This window comes from Triticum dicoccoides, chromosome 7B, assembly GCF_002162155.2.
Source record: "Triticum dicoccoides isolate Atlit2015 ecotype Zavitan chromosome 7B, WEW_v2.0, whole genome shotgun sequence".
In the NCBI taxonomy this organism is placed as follows: domain Eukaryota; kingdom Viridiplantae; phylum Streptophyta; class Magnoliopsida; order Poales; family Poaceae; genus Triticum; species Triticum dicoccoides.
In genome coordinates this window covers 249,615,413-249,628,072 of record NC_041393.1, presented here as the reverse complement: position 1 = coordinate 249,628,072, position 12,660 = coordinate 249,615,413, and the positions used below count along the sequence as shown (strand labels likewise).

At 46.7% G+C, this 12,660-nt stretch overlaps 2 protein-coding genes across 2 annotated transcripts; one reads left to right on the top strand and one right to left on the bottom strand.

Annotated features, from left to right (window-relative positions):
• Positions 1-757: 757 nt before the first annotated feature.
• Positions 758-2,360, top strand: LOC119337078. The gene is made up of 4 exons (XM_037609188.1): positions 758-984; positions 1,208-1,283; positions 1,390-1,531; positions 1,655-2,360. The coding sequence occupies exons 1-4, from the start codon at positions 810-812 to the stop codon at positions 2,273-2,275; spliced, it is 1,014 nt and encodes a 337-aa protein (XP_037465085.1). The 5' UTR covers positions 758-809; the 3' UTR covers positions 2,276-2,360.
• On the bottom strand, positions 2,335-6,735 carry LOC119337077 (la-related protein 6B-like). The gene is made up of 10 exons (XM_037609186.1): positions 6,320-6,735; positions 4,949-5,030; positions 4,428-4,519; positions 4,021-4,092; positions 3,869-3,948; positions 3,713-3,800; positions 3,518-3,565; positions 3,371-3,439; positions 2,926-3,018; positions 2,335-2,844 (listed from the first exon to the last, which is right to left on the bottom strand). Exons 1-10 carry the CDS (start codon positions 6,611-6,613, stop codon positions 2,581-2,583), a joined length of 1,182 nt encoding a protein of 393 aa, XP_037465083.1. The 5' UTR covers positions 6,614-6,735; the 3' UTR covers positions 2,335-2,580.
• Between the last annotated feature and the right edge of the window lie 5,925 nt (positions 6,736-12,660).

Below are 12,660 nucleotides of genomic sequence, written 5' to 3'. Positions count from 1 at the left end.
GTAGGGTGGTGGCGTTGTCTGACGCCGTGGTGGCGTCGACGGCAGGCCTGGCAAGGCCAGTGCGTTAGTACCTGCTCTGGAGATGGATCGGTGGAAGACGACGGCAACGGCCTCTGAGAGTGCGTCGGACCGGTGTGTGACCCAGTCCCGGCATTGTAGCATGGCTAGGGCATCTGGCTTTAGATGTTAGGCTTTGGTGTGATGTCCGTTTGGTATTCAGTTCGGACATTCGGCACCCCTTCATCAAGTGGATAGGAGAAGCGACATGTGTTGCGAAGATGGTGGGTTCAGGCTCACTGATGTATTCCTTTGTAAGGTCTTTGTGAATAGTTAATAAAATGGCTACATGCATCGTCCAGATGTAGAGGCCGGGGGTATATCCTTCTTTTCTAAAAGAAAATACCCTAACCAAACTTAAAACTCATGAATATCATGAAAAGTACACACATTTGAGAATAGAACCATAAAACTAGAAATGAGGAGCACAGGGGAGGACAAGTAAAAGGATTGCAACACTAGAGCACAAGCGAAGAAACAAACGATGCCATGCTTATGCCTGTTGAATCAATCAATCATCCCCCCCATTTGGTTGCATCGACCCATCCCTTTCACCAACTAGTTTAACAATATTAACATACCCTGTCTCCAAACAATTCCAGCGGTCGCTTTAGAAACGCCGGCAGATTTGGAAGTCTTGTGGCCAGTATTCCTTATGCAACCCTACAAGGCTACAATGTCAAAAACCCCATACCTCTCATCTTTCCGGTCCTCGCAACAACAAGCAAGCATCGCTTTGTTCCCTGAAGAAGATGAACCGCATGAGGAGGATCGCGGGGATGGGCAAGAGCAAGAAGGCCCCGTCCGCGGTTCAGAAGGACAAGGACGAGAGCATAGTTTTCTTCCGGGAGCTGTACAAGCATGAGGAAGATACGGATGTGAACCTCCTGGAGCCGATCTACTCCGTGGAGTTCGACGCCATCCAAGGTGACACCGATCTATCTCTCTCTCTCTCGTCCTTGCACTTAACGTTTTTTTTTTTTGGAACAAACAAGAATCCCATACGTACGTTATACGTGCACCGAACCAATATTTCCATCCTCATGGGTCATGGCCATTTCACCTGGTCACCAGGAACGATTTTCATTGAAAACCATATGCTACTTTGATTTCTGAGTAAAGCTCACTGCCGCGTCTGTGTACTAACTAGGTGGTCACATGTCCAAGCCTCCCCCGGGGAAGGGAGATCTCCTCGTGCCGATCAACGAGAAGCACGACTATGACTGGTAGGTTCTTTTTCTTTTTTCTTTTTTTGAGACAACTGGTAGGTTCATTTGGCACTAGCACCGCTAGAATTGGTTCTTACATTAGAGGGGGTACGCGTGATTTCAGGCCCAAGACCCCTCCAGTTGCACCAATGTTGCCTTCCCTCAAGATGGAAATGGAAGCCAGCTCCTCCGAAACGGTGGTTTCTCCTAAAAAAAAGGAGCTACCCATCCCGATCACGCAACCTGCTAAACCTTCAGCTTCAAGGGTATGCTAATCGCTAAACCTCACCCCGCAAAAAAAAAAGTACATTTATTCAGCTTCAAGGGTATGCTAATCGCTAAAACTGGGTTTGAAGTTGAACGATTTTTCGAAATCTTGGCTAGGGCAGTTCATCGGCAAGACAGAGGCGCCCAAAACATCAGCCAAGCTTCCAGCAGGTTCTTCGTCAAGCAACTATGCCAAGAGCCAGCCTTGCACGACCGAGAGGAGACTAGCTTCAGCTTACGCTACTCTGCCCAACAGGCAGCAGAATCCAGATGCCAAAGCCAATACTGGCACGAGCAGCAGCTCAAGCAGGGCACACTCGCACACGTACTACGCAAATGCAAGCCAGGACAGCAGCGGTGCAAGTACGGCCAAGGCGGTGGAGGCGCCAGGAGAAGCCCCTTACACGGCGCCCAAGAATCTGCTCACGACTGGGTCTATTTTCGCACGGCGCAGGGCATCGACGACGGCAGTGGCGAGAGCTCCTCCATTGGGCGTGGACGCCAAAGTCGAGAGCGCGAAGGCAAGGAGGCCACCGTCTGCTGCGGCAAGAACTTCCAAGGAGCTGCAGGTAGATGCCAGGAAGAATGCTTTACCGTCCAAGGGCAAGGCTGTGGCCGGCGGCGGCAGCGAGCCTGCCTGCAACAGCGGTGGCCGCGCCGGCACCAGCAAGACCGCGCCAGCAAAGGGAATGCGAAAAACAGACGGCAAGAATGAGCGGAGACCGAGGTTTGCAGACCAGTGAAGAACGAGCCTATCAGTCGACATGTAGTATATGTTTGCAAAAGCGACGATTCCAACAACTATAAAAATTTGCTCCTCTCACTCAAGACTTCTTTCTGTTGATTTGTCGAGTCAAGTATGAATTTGTACTTTCAACTAGGAAATTCAGAGACCAAAAGACAGGTCCATGGACCAGCAGTAATGCAGTATACTGACGCATGTATCAGGGTATTACTATCCTTCCTCTTCATGGGATCACATCAAAATGGGTCATCATAGAAGCGCCGTTCTGCCAACCCCTCCCGAGAACAGGGCAACAGGGTACCACTAAACATCAGACAGCACTGCGGGGCTGACCTGGGGCTTCCCTCGCCCCATGGCAAATCCTTTTGTGCCGTCCGGCATACGCGGACCAGGAGGCGGCTTTGACACCACCGGATGCTCAGCACTGTGATTTGATGGAGGAGTGCCGATTGGATGTCCGCCATCCCGACTCTGGCCATGGTACTGGCCCCGGCCACGGCCTCTTCCCCCACGTCCTCGGCCTCTCCCTTGCCTCATTCCAGCTTTGTCATAGAAACCATCCTCACCCTACATAAGAAACACCCCATTAGACAATCCATTCTTAATCAAGTTTCTGACGCATCAGCATGCTGTAGTACATATAGATACCTGGGCAGCATCCTCTGCTTCATACTCTTCAGGGTCATCTTCATCCGCAGCCTCCTCATCTCCACCTTTTCTTCCTTGACCAATCCCATGTTTCTAGTGCCCAGAAACAAAATTAAATGTGAAAAAGAAAAGCATCTTCTACAATGAAGCATGTGATATAACAGTGATATTAAACAAGTCTTGTGGGAACCGATATTCACTAAGCAGGCTTACACTCGTCAGTCAAATATAATAGCTACACCAAGAATGATGCAAGTGGATAACCCATATTCCAGATGTTAATGACAAATAGATCTAGCCAGGATAGTAAGACAGACAAGGAACACATAGGACAGTTTTGTGTGCATTATGCTCACAATCAATCTATGATTACTTCAAATTTTGCACAAAACATGGAATGACCAATTAAAAAAGACATTGAATTGGTCAGGATTCATTAAGGTACCAGGCAACCAAGCAGCGAACGAACTCTAGGCCCATCCCTCCAGTTTCTGCCGCCACTAAACTCGGCAACCTGTAAACAGAAAAGATTCTTCTTTTATATGCTAGACAAGTGCCAAAGGACGACTGGATAGCAGTCAAGATGACATACCGCCTTTTCAGCATCTTCAACAGTTCCATACTCCACAAAAGCATGCAGCTGCAAGCACAGCAAAATAGAAACAACATTGGAACAAACAGGTGTGAAAATATCTTACGAACAACAGATACATTGCTTCGGAAGAAGCTATGATATGATTCATCAACGTTTAGTATTCATATAGAGGTAGATAGATCGTATACAGACCTTATTAGCAAAAAGCATCTCAATCCTTGATGATTTGCCGGCAGAAATGTCAATCCCTTGTGGATAGCAAGTACGTATTGATTTCACACTGCGATATAGATAATATCAGTCTTCAACATTGCACCCATAGTTAATCATGGTAACAGACATCCATACCTCCCAACAGTTGAGAAAATCCTCATAAGATTCTGATAGCGATGATCCTCAGGTAATTTTTCAGCAACAATAATTCGAGACTGAGTACAGAAACAAGTTTCAGAAGCATGACATAGCAAATAGAAGATTGATTCCACGGATTACATGCTAACCTGAACTTCTTCAGCATCCACATCAGAGAAGGGCACTCGTCGCCTAACCATCTTCCCGTCATCTGAAACTACCTATAAATGATAAAAGAAAGTAAAGAACCACACAGGCTATCATTTCTTGTGTTTGGATCGGGGGAAAATTGAACAAGAGTGCGGATGCATGATATCACATGATAGCTCTTTCAGTAGGATGGTACAGGTTTCTGGACACTTTTTTTTTTGCTTTATCACTGCATGGATGTGCTGAGGCAGTCACCTCCCAGATCTAACTAGCACATATCTTGATTAAGCAGCAATATAAAGTATATGCAAGCCAATTACTTGGGCTGTGTCAATAACAGAAAGAATATGCAAATCCAAAAGAAAGAGTAAACAGGTAAATATGACGATATGGTTGAGATACTTACCAGCTCTGTTGATGTACGTAATGCACCAGGCAACAAGGATCTATCAATTAATTCTCGAATCTTCCTGAAGGATGCAACCACTGTCATCGGCACTGTAAGACAAAAGAAAACAGTGAAAACAGTTTTGATTTTTTTTTGTAAACTACTCGCTTATATTGGAGAAGTATCAACTGTTATCCGGCAAAATAAAACCCAAATGGAAAAAGCACACAAAGAATGGCATGCAGCTCCACGTAATGAATTAATGATGCGTAGCCTACATATAGTAGAAGATTACCTGCCAGAGGTAGTACCACAAGCTGAGCACAACTTATTCCTTAACTTATTAGTATAACAGAAAATACCAAGAAGAAAATTATGGCTATATCAGCACTTTGTAAGATTTTTATCATCATATATGTGCCTAATTCTATTGCTAAATTTTAATCGATTTTGGCCAGCAAACGTCAGATGAAAGAAACATACATGAGAATAAACAGCATGATCGGGTGCTTTATTCAAATTTAACAGGTTAAACTCACCAAATCCATCTGGATCTTTAGTAATATACTTCATCAGATGGTCAGTTGTGGCTAGATTGACATCACTGAAGTAAAATTCCACCTGTCACGTTTCCAAAAATATTACAGTGTCCAATGGATACACGGTTATAAAGATTCATATCAAGCAACTGATGAAAGTTTAATTATATTAATAAATAACTAAAAAGGAAATAGTAAAAGGGTAAAACTAGTACACAGAGTCAATTTCAACTATCTGAGTAAATGTATGGAATAAAAAAAGAAAGGGTGCAGACTATAATAACGAAATACAAAAGACCATTTTTTTCTTGTTTATGACCTCTGTGTATTATATTATGATGATCATTTTATTTGCTCCCACATAAAAAGCAGGGAACACCACAAAATTGACAGGAGTTACATGCTTTTCCTATTCAACCATATTACCCTCAAAAGGTGAAACATTCTGCCTATTACGCATGCAATACAACTGTTGCAATACTACAGAAAGATAACATTGTATAAATTTGTCGTATTTTCTCTACGACTCTCCCCAATCGGTAACTGATAAACTGAATGGAGGATCACATATCTGCCAAATGTTGATGACTTGACGTACACGTAAATCTTATTTATCTCTCTTCTATCCATGCCGCTCCACTCCTGTCATTTAACCCTAACCCAAAATACCACATAATAAGGCAGTTTGTGCCATTTTTATCCAGAATATCTAGTATTCACCGGGAAAAAAAAGTTGCAGATCTGCGAGTTGTCGCTTACAAAAATACCATTGCTCAACAAGTATCATCTTATATCTAACCCCACCCACCTCTCTCAGGTCCATCGTTTAGTACTTACTAATGCATACTATACCATAGTACAATCTCACAACCATACATCTGTAAAGCCAGATTGGTTATCCATGTTATAGTTCAGAAGCATAACACTGGGAGAACGCATCAGATAAATGATGAGAGGATGTGCTTAACCGTATACGAATATTCAAGAAAGCCATTCCCTGATGTCCTACGGTCATCTCTATTGCCAACATATTTGAACACCAAAAAACTAAATTTGCCAACGCATGGTACTATGATCAATGTGTGATGAAGTTATGGAGCAGCAAGCGAACAATCAAATCAAAGGCCATCTCCACGTCTCAAAAAAAAAAAACCATGTAAATTTGCCAACGCGTGATACTATGATCGATGTGTGACGGAGTTATGGAGCAGCAAGCGAACAATCAAATCAGAGGCCATCTCCACGTCTCAATAAAACCCCCATCTAAACCTCATTCTTTTTTTCTTTTTTTGGCCAAAGGAAACACTTTTTTTAGGTTTCGTAGCAACGCAGTGGATATCGCAGCAATCGACTGGGAAAAAAAAAGTCTACCTGCTTGACGACCCGGCGAGCGAGCTCCTCGGGCAGGACGAGCTGAGCGTTATCCACCACCGCCGCGGCATCCCCCTCATCCTCTCCCTGGTGGTGGTGCTGGTGGCGGTACTGGTGCTGGTGCTGGTGATGCGGCTGGTGGTGGTGGTGGTGGTGATGGTGGGGCCCGCGGCGATGGGGATGGGCTTGGTGCGGGGCGGCGGATCGGGGGGTGAACTCCGGCGCGGCGGCGTTCAGGCGACCAGCCGCCGCCGAAGAGGGGGAAGAGGACTCCGGGACCTCGTCTTGAGCCATGGAGATTGGAGTGGGGAGGGGAGGGAGGAGGGTTTCGTCTCGCCTCAATTTGCCTCCGCTTCAGGTACAAGGAAGAGAGAGCAGGGAGGAGGAGGCCAACACTAGTACAAAAGGCGGCCACACCTCCAAAACAAAGGAAAAAAGGGAAAAGTAGTAGCTTAGGGTGAGTTAGGGCACAAATACAAACATAGTAAATCGTCTCAAAATATCTCGGATTTTCTTCAGGCTCTTCACAAATGATGCTGATTTTCAAGTAGTTACGAATGGAGTTAATTGCAAGATAGTACATTTGAGGCTAGATTAACAAATGGGAGAAACGTTTATACCCGGCGCACCGGCCGAACATTGGGCCGGTCGCGCGCGGGACGTTCGATCGGGAGGCATCACGTGGCCAGAATAGACCGCGACCCCACCTTATCCCTTCGATATGGTTGCCTTCCTCTTCCGCTTCTCTCTCTCCCCAGCTGCTCCCCCGTCGTCCGAGCGCGCCCCACGGCTTCCGTCGACTATGCGTCGGCGAGCTGCTACCAGAGGTGGCCGGAGATACGAGGCGGAGCGCGCGCCGACGAGATCCACACCTCCTCCCTCCACGCGGCATGCAAACCACATCCGACGAATCTGCAACCACCGAGAGTTTCGTGAGGGGCGGGGTGGAGCTGCAACGGCACACGGCCATGGCGCGACGAGCGACGCGTCGCTGGAGCTGAACGACGGACGGCGAGCCAATTATTGTTGCAATCGACCGCACGAAGTGCTGGAACCAGAACCAGCATTCGGAAGAGCTACCACGAGCCGCGGTGGTGCGACGGTGGAGAACGGCGGGGACGCCATGACAATGTTGGAACCATCGTGACGATTTGCTGGAACCGGCGCCGTGTTTTGCTGGAACGGGAGCCCATGTTTGCTGCAAGATCAATGCAACGCTGCAACCAGCTTGGCATTTGCTGGAACCGTTGTCACATTTTGTTGGAAACGGCTTTTTCCTCCCTCAGTGGTGACTATGGTGACCACGGTGACTGCGGTGCATGTTAGTGTGTTTTTGTCATCCCTTTCTGTTTTTGCTGGAACCAATGTCTTTTTTTGCTGCAACCAGACACATTTTTTGCTACTATCATCTCTTGATTTTGCTGGGCAAGAGCAATTTTTGCTACCACCGTATTTTCATTTTGCTACCACCGGCAAGAAATTTTGCTACATGCGACATGGCGGAGTCGCGACCCGCGATGACGGAGACGACAATGTTTTGCTGCATCTCCGTCGTGCTTTTTTGCTACGACTAACGTTTTGTTTTGCTACATCCATGAACGAACGCATCGAGGTGCTGCAGGCACGGGAGCTCTTTTTTTTGTGAACGAGGCATGGAGCTCGTCGGCGACTGACAGCGAGGATCGGCGACCAGGGACAACCGGTGGTGGGAGGAGATGAGGAGGCGAGGCGAGGCGAGGGGGAGGCGTGTGCGGGGGAGGCACCCTCCTTCGGTCCTCCCTCTCCGTTTTTCTCTCGTGCGGGAGGTTGAAGATGGGGTGCAGAGGAGGAGGGGGAGAGATCTGACGGTTGCGCGCTTGCAAATCGGACGGATCTGGGCTGACCGGCCGAAAAATCGGGCCGGTGCGCCGGCGCAGAGTGCTGCCCTTAACAAATTGGTACGGATATTTTTTGAGTTTGGGGCAGGCCGTAATAGATCGCACTGATTCTTGTTTGACCCGTTCTTGACAGTAAAAAAAGCACTTGCAGGGCTGCCTTGGCAAATAAATATCCATGCCAACACGTCTCGCGCTAAAAGAGATGAAGAGAGAACGACAAATGGGTCGGCGGCGTGGTGCTCACCGGCGTCGATCTGTTGAAGGATTGGCGGGCGAGGGTTGTGGGCGTCGGGTATCTACCTAGCGGATGGCGGTGAATCGGGAGGTGGTCTATCCGTTCACCGACGACGACGAGAACCACGACATCGGTGGTGAGCTGAACCAGGCGGCGAGGAGAAGGGTGTTGACTTCTTGAAAGTGCAACTAATCTCCGGGTGGTTTTGGTAATTGATAACAACATATATGTCACTCAACTAATGCCTACTCACAGATAGATTTCAGGAAAAGTTCAGTGTTGGCATGGCAAAGACATGTGGATATGGACCCCTCAAAATGCTATGGAAACATATTGGCAAAAGCTCTAAGACTCTTCATTTTTGGGCTAATTTTTTAAAAATAATTCATTTTTTATTAATTTTCAGAAATAATACACGGTTTTGATATTTTTGACAAATAATACAGCATCATCTTCCTGTAGGACGACTGGACCTAATCGTCTTACTTGTAGACGGTTAGTATCCACTCGTCTCACTGCTGGCCGACTGGCAGTCGTCTGAAGGCGGGCCTCCAGTCGTCCACCGTGTAGACGATTAGCTCCAGCCGTCCTCCCCATAGATGATTAGTTTCAGTCATCCTCCTTGTAGATTATTAGTTCCAATCGTCCTCCCCGAAGATGATTAGTTCCAGTTGTCCTCCTTTGCTGCCATCTTCTTTCCCGCCAAACCTGCCTTTTCCGCCATCTTCTTTCCCGCGAACCCTGCTGTTCCCGCCATCGTCTTTCCCGCCAACCCTTATGTTCCCGCCAACTTCTATCCCGCCATTCCTTCTGTTCCTGCCATCTTCTTTCCCGCCAAGCCTTCTGTTCCTGCCATATTTCTCTTCCCGGCCTATAAAAACCCCTCCCATACAGAAAGGGTTGACAAGCACTGCATTGTAGTCTCGTCAAGATGTCCCATCCTCATTATCCTTTCGATCGTAGTTTCCGCCCGAGTATGTCGAAATGTCTTCTGAGGCTAGCCAGCAATTTCGAGATAGATAATAGGATTGTTCAATGGGACGAACTTATCAGTATGGACACCATACTGAATGAGTTGGCTCACGCATTAAGTAGGTGTAGGTGGCCTGCAAGGACCTTTGAGGAGATACAGAAAGAACTCCTCAGGTTGCATGTTAGGTGGAAGAAGCAACATCATAAGGGTGCAACTTTCCTAAGGATTGACGAAAGCAAAGACGAAGACAATATCTTCATGCCGAGCAGCAAGGCCAAGACAGCTGCATCGTCAAAGGGCAAGAGTGACTCATCGTTGAAGGGCAAGAGTGACTCATCTTCGAAGGGCAAGACCGCCTCATCGTCGAAGGGCAAGAGTGCTGCATCGACGGAGGATGACGATGATGTCTTCATGTAGTTTGTATGTTGTATTATCTATAAGTCGTACCGTTTAATTTCGATGTATTTGTATGTTAATTATCTCTAAGAGTGTTGTATTATCTAAGTTAAGTCGTACCGTTTAATTTTGATATACTTGTATCTTAATTATCTCTAAGAGTGCTGCATCGACGAGAGAAATATGTCTCTCGCATGCGTATGTAGAAATATGTCTCTCACATACATAGGTAGAATATGTCTCTCGCATACATAGGTAGAATATGTCTCTCGCACACATAGATATATATGTTTGTCGCATACATAGGTAGCATATGTCCCTCGCCTACATAGATAGATATAGTGCTACACAAGCATCAGCCACGTCGTCCGCCACGTCAGTGGTGTAGGCGGCGTCGGCCACATATACCTATGGGGTGGCTGAACGTCACGGGGAGGAAGCTCAGACCAATCCTGTCATACTGTGTTTCCTGTGTGGGAGGTGTTGCAGGAGTCAAATACATGTCCACCCACTCGTCGTGCTGCGACAAGAAATCCTGTCTGTTATGCCCACTTTCATGGTCACTATCCCACCCGGATTCGGACATAGACGCGTCATGTCCATACGCCTGATATCCGTAGGACCCTGCTGGATGGACGAACATAAGTAATGATGAAACACATAGGCCCAATTGATATTCACAAGAATAAATATGAAGAAACATACCTGTAGGCAGAGGTTGCATCACGAATCCTGGTGTGGGACCTTGCTGCTGGGGTACTAGCCGAAACACGTAGCCAGACGTGGGATCCGGCTGGTGCTGCCACGCCGAACTACTGGCCTGGTCAGGAGGTGGTGGTCTGGCCGTCCACTGCTCTGTTAGACGTGGACGCAGCTCATGTCGATGATGTGTGGGTTCGAGCTGACCAGTCAAGTAACATGGGGGCTGCTGGTGCGTGGAGTGACGCGGGGATGCTAGTGAAGAACGTCCGAAGTGTGTGTGCACATAATAGCTCGATACACAGATCGTAGTTTCCCCTCAATGCGCGTCATCCAGGTATGGACCTGAGCTCGAGGAAGCATTAGAGGTGCAGACGACAGTGAACACTGATAGTTGGACACCTCCTCGCCAAGTCCGTGAGTCAACTCAGCCTGGAATTTTCAGGACGATTATTATGTGTGCATGGCAAAGTATGTATGCACTACTTGCATTATACGAAGAGAAATGCTCTTACCGCGTGCTGCCTAGAGCCTGAAGTATCATAGCTCGGGTACATATCCACCGCATTAGGGGTAGGTATCTCATCTGGGTGATTGTGATGAACGATGCATAACCGTGTTCCGGTTATGTACCGCTGCAAATAGAGATTGAATTCGTCCATATCAAAGTCGTGATTCTTGTGCCACATATGTGTGTTCATAGTCCATTTCAACCTGCATGTCAGGACAAATCAGTTAGTGCGTCTCATCCATACATGATTCAAGGAAAATACCACTGAACCCATCCCTTGTGTATTTTCTAGTCTTCCTTTTGTGTGCGAGTGACCAGCGCATCAAGCTTGCGCTCAGAACCTATCGAAGCACGATGCTTTCTATCAATGTCCGCACTAAGCAACCCCATTCCCGCCATTCCTGCATATACAAATTTCAAACATAGTGCCACACTTGATACAAATTTCAAACATAGTGCCACACTTAATACAAATTTCAAACATAGTGCCACACTTATTACAAATTTAAATCATAGTGCCACACTTGATACAAATTTAAAACATAGTGCCACACTTGATACAAATTTAAAACATAGTGCCACACTTAATACAAATGTCAAACATAGTGCCACACTTAATACAAATTTATAACTTAGTGCCTAGCTTCTGCCTCTACCTCTTCCTCCTCTTGCTCTTGCTCCTCGTCCCATGTTCCCTCATCTACGCCCAGTACCACTGGCAGTGATAAAAGTGGGACAATTAGTGTCCCTATGGCCAAATTCATTACATAAAATACATTGCATAGTGGCATCTCCCGCTTCAGATTCATCCATATCATTCTGGATGCACCGACACTGTCGCCTACCTCTACTTGTACGCATATTCTCTGGGTCTAGAATGTACCACCTTTCAACAGGATTAACGGTGTTGAAGTTACCCATTGAGCAATATCCCAGCAACTCACCTATCCAGGTGTTGAGGACGGGCTCTTTTAGAAAATATGGAGACACAAACGATATTGCGTCCATTCCAAGCTGCCTGCAAGCAACAAGTACATGGGAGCATGGTAGGTGAAGCAACTTTGGTTTGTTGCATGTGCACTCACACGTTGGCCAGACTTCATTTTCAATTTTGACCTCATACGTCCTCAGCTCATTTGCACAACCGAATTTGTTGTTAGCTAAGCGGACCTCAAACCTTCTTTCTTGATTACCAACGGGGACTACGGTGTGTGATCTAGCTTTTTGCATCTTTTCTTCCATGTACTTAATAATCCTTTCACAATAAAGTGTGCTTGGGTTGTTCAAGATATGCTACTCTGCTTTTTGACGTCTATCTCTGAAATACTTCACAATGCCATAGAAAATACCCTCAACGATGGTTGTATGCGGCAATGCCCGGTTTCCTCTAAGGACAAAGTTGAATGTTTCTGCAAGATTGGTAGTCATGACACCATACCTTGCTCCATGTCTGTCATGCAACAAAGACCACCTCTCCAGAGGCTCATGCTCTATCCACTACTTGAAGGTTTTAATTGACCTCCCGAGCCTTCTCCTAGTACTAGGTGGGTCAAATCCTGGCAAATCACAAAGCCCAACAGGCTCATCCTCCACGACCGATGTTCCAGTTGCTAACTGTGCTGCTACTGCTTCAACATGTGCTCTCACCAC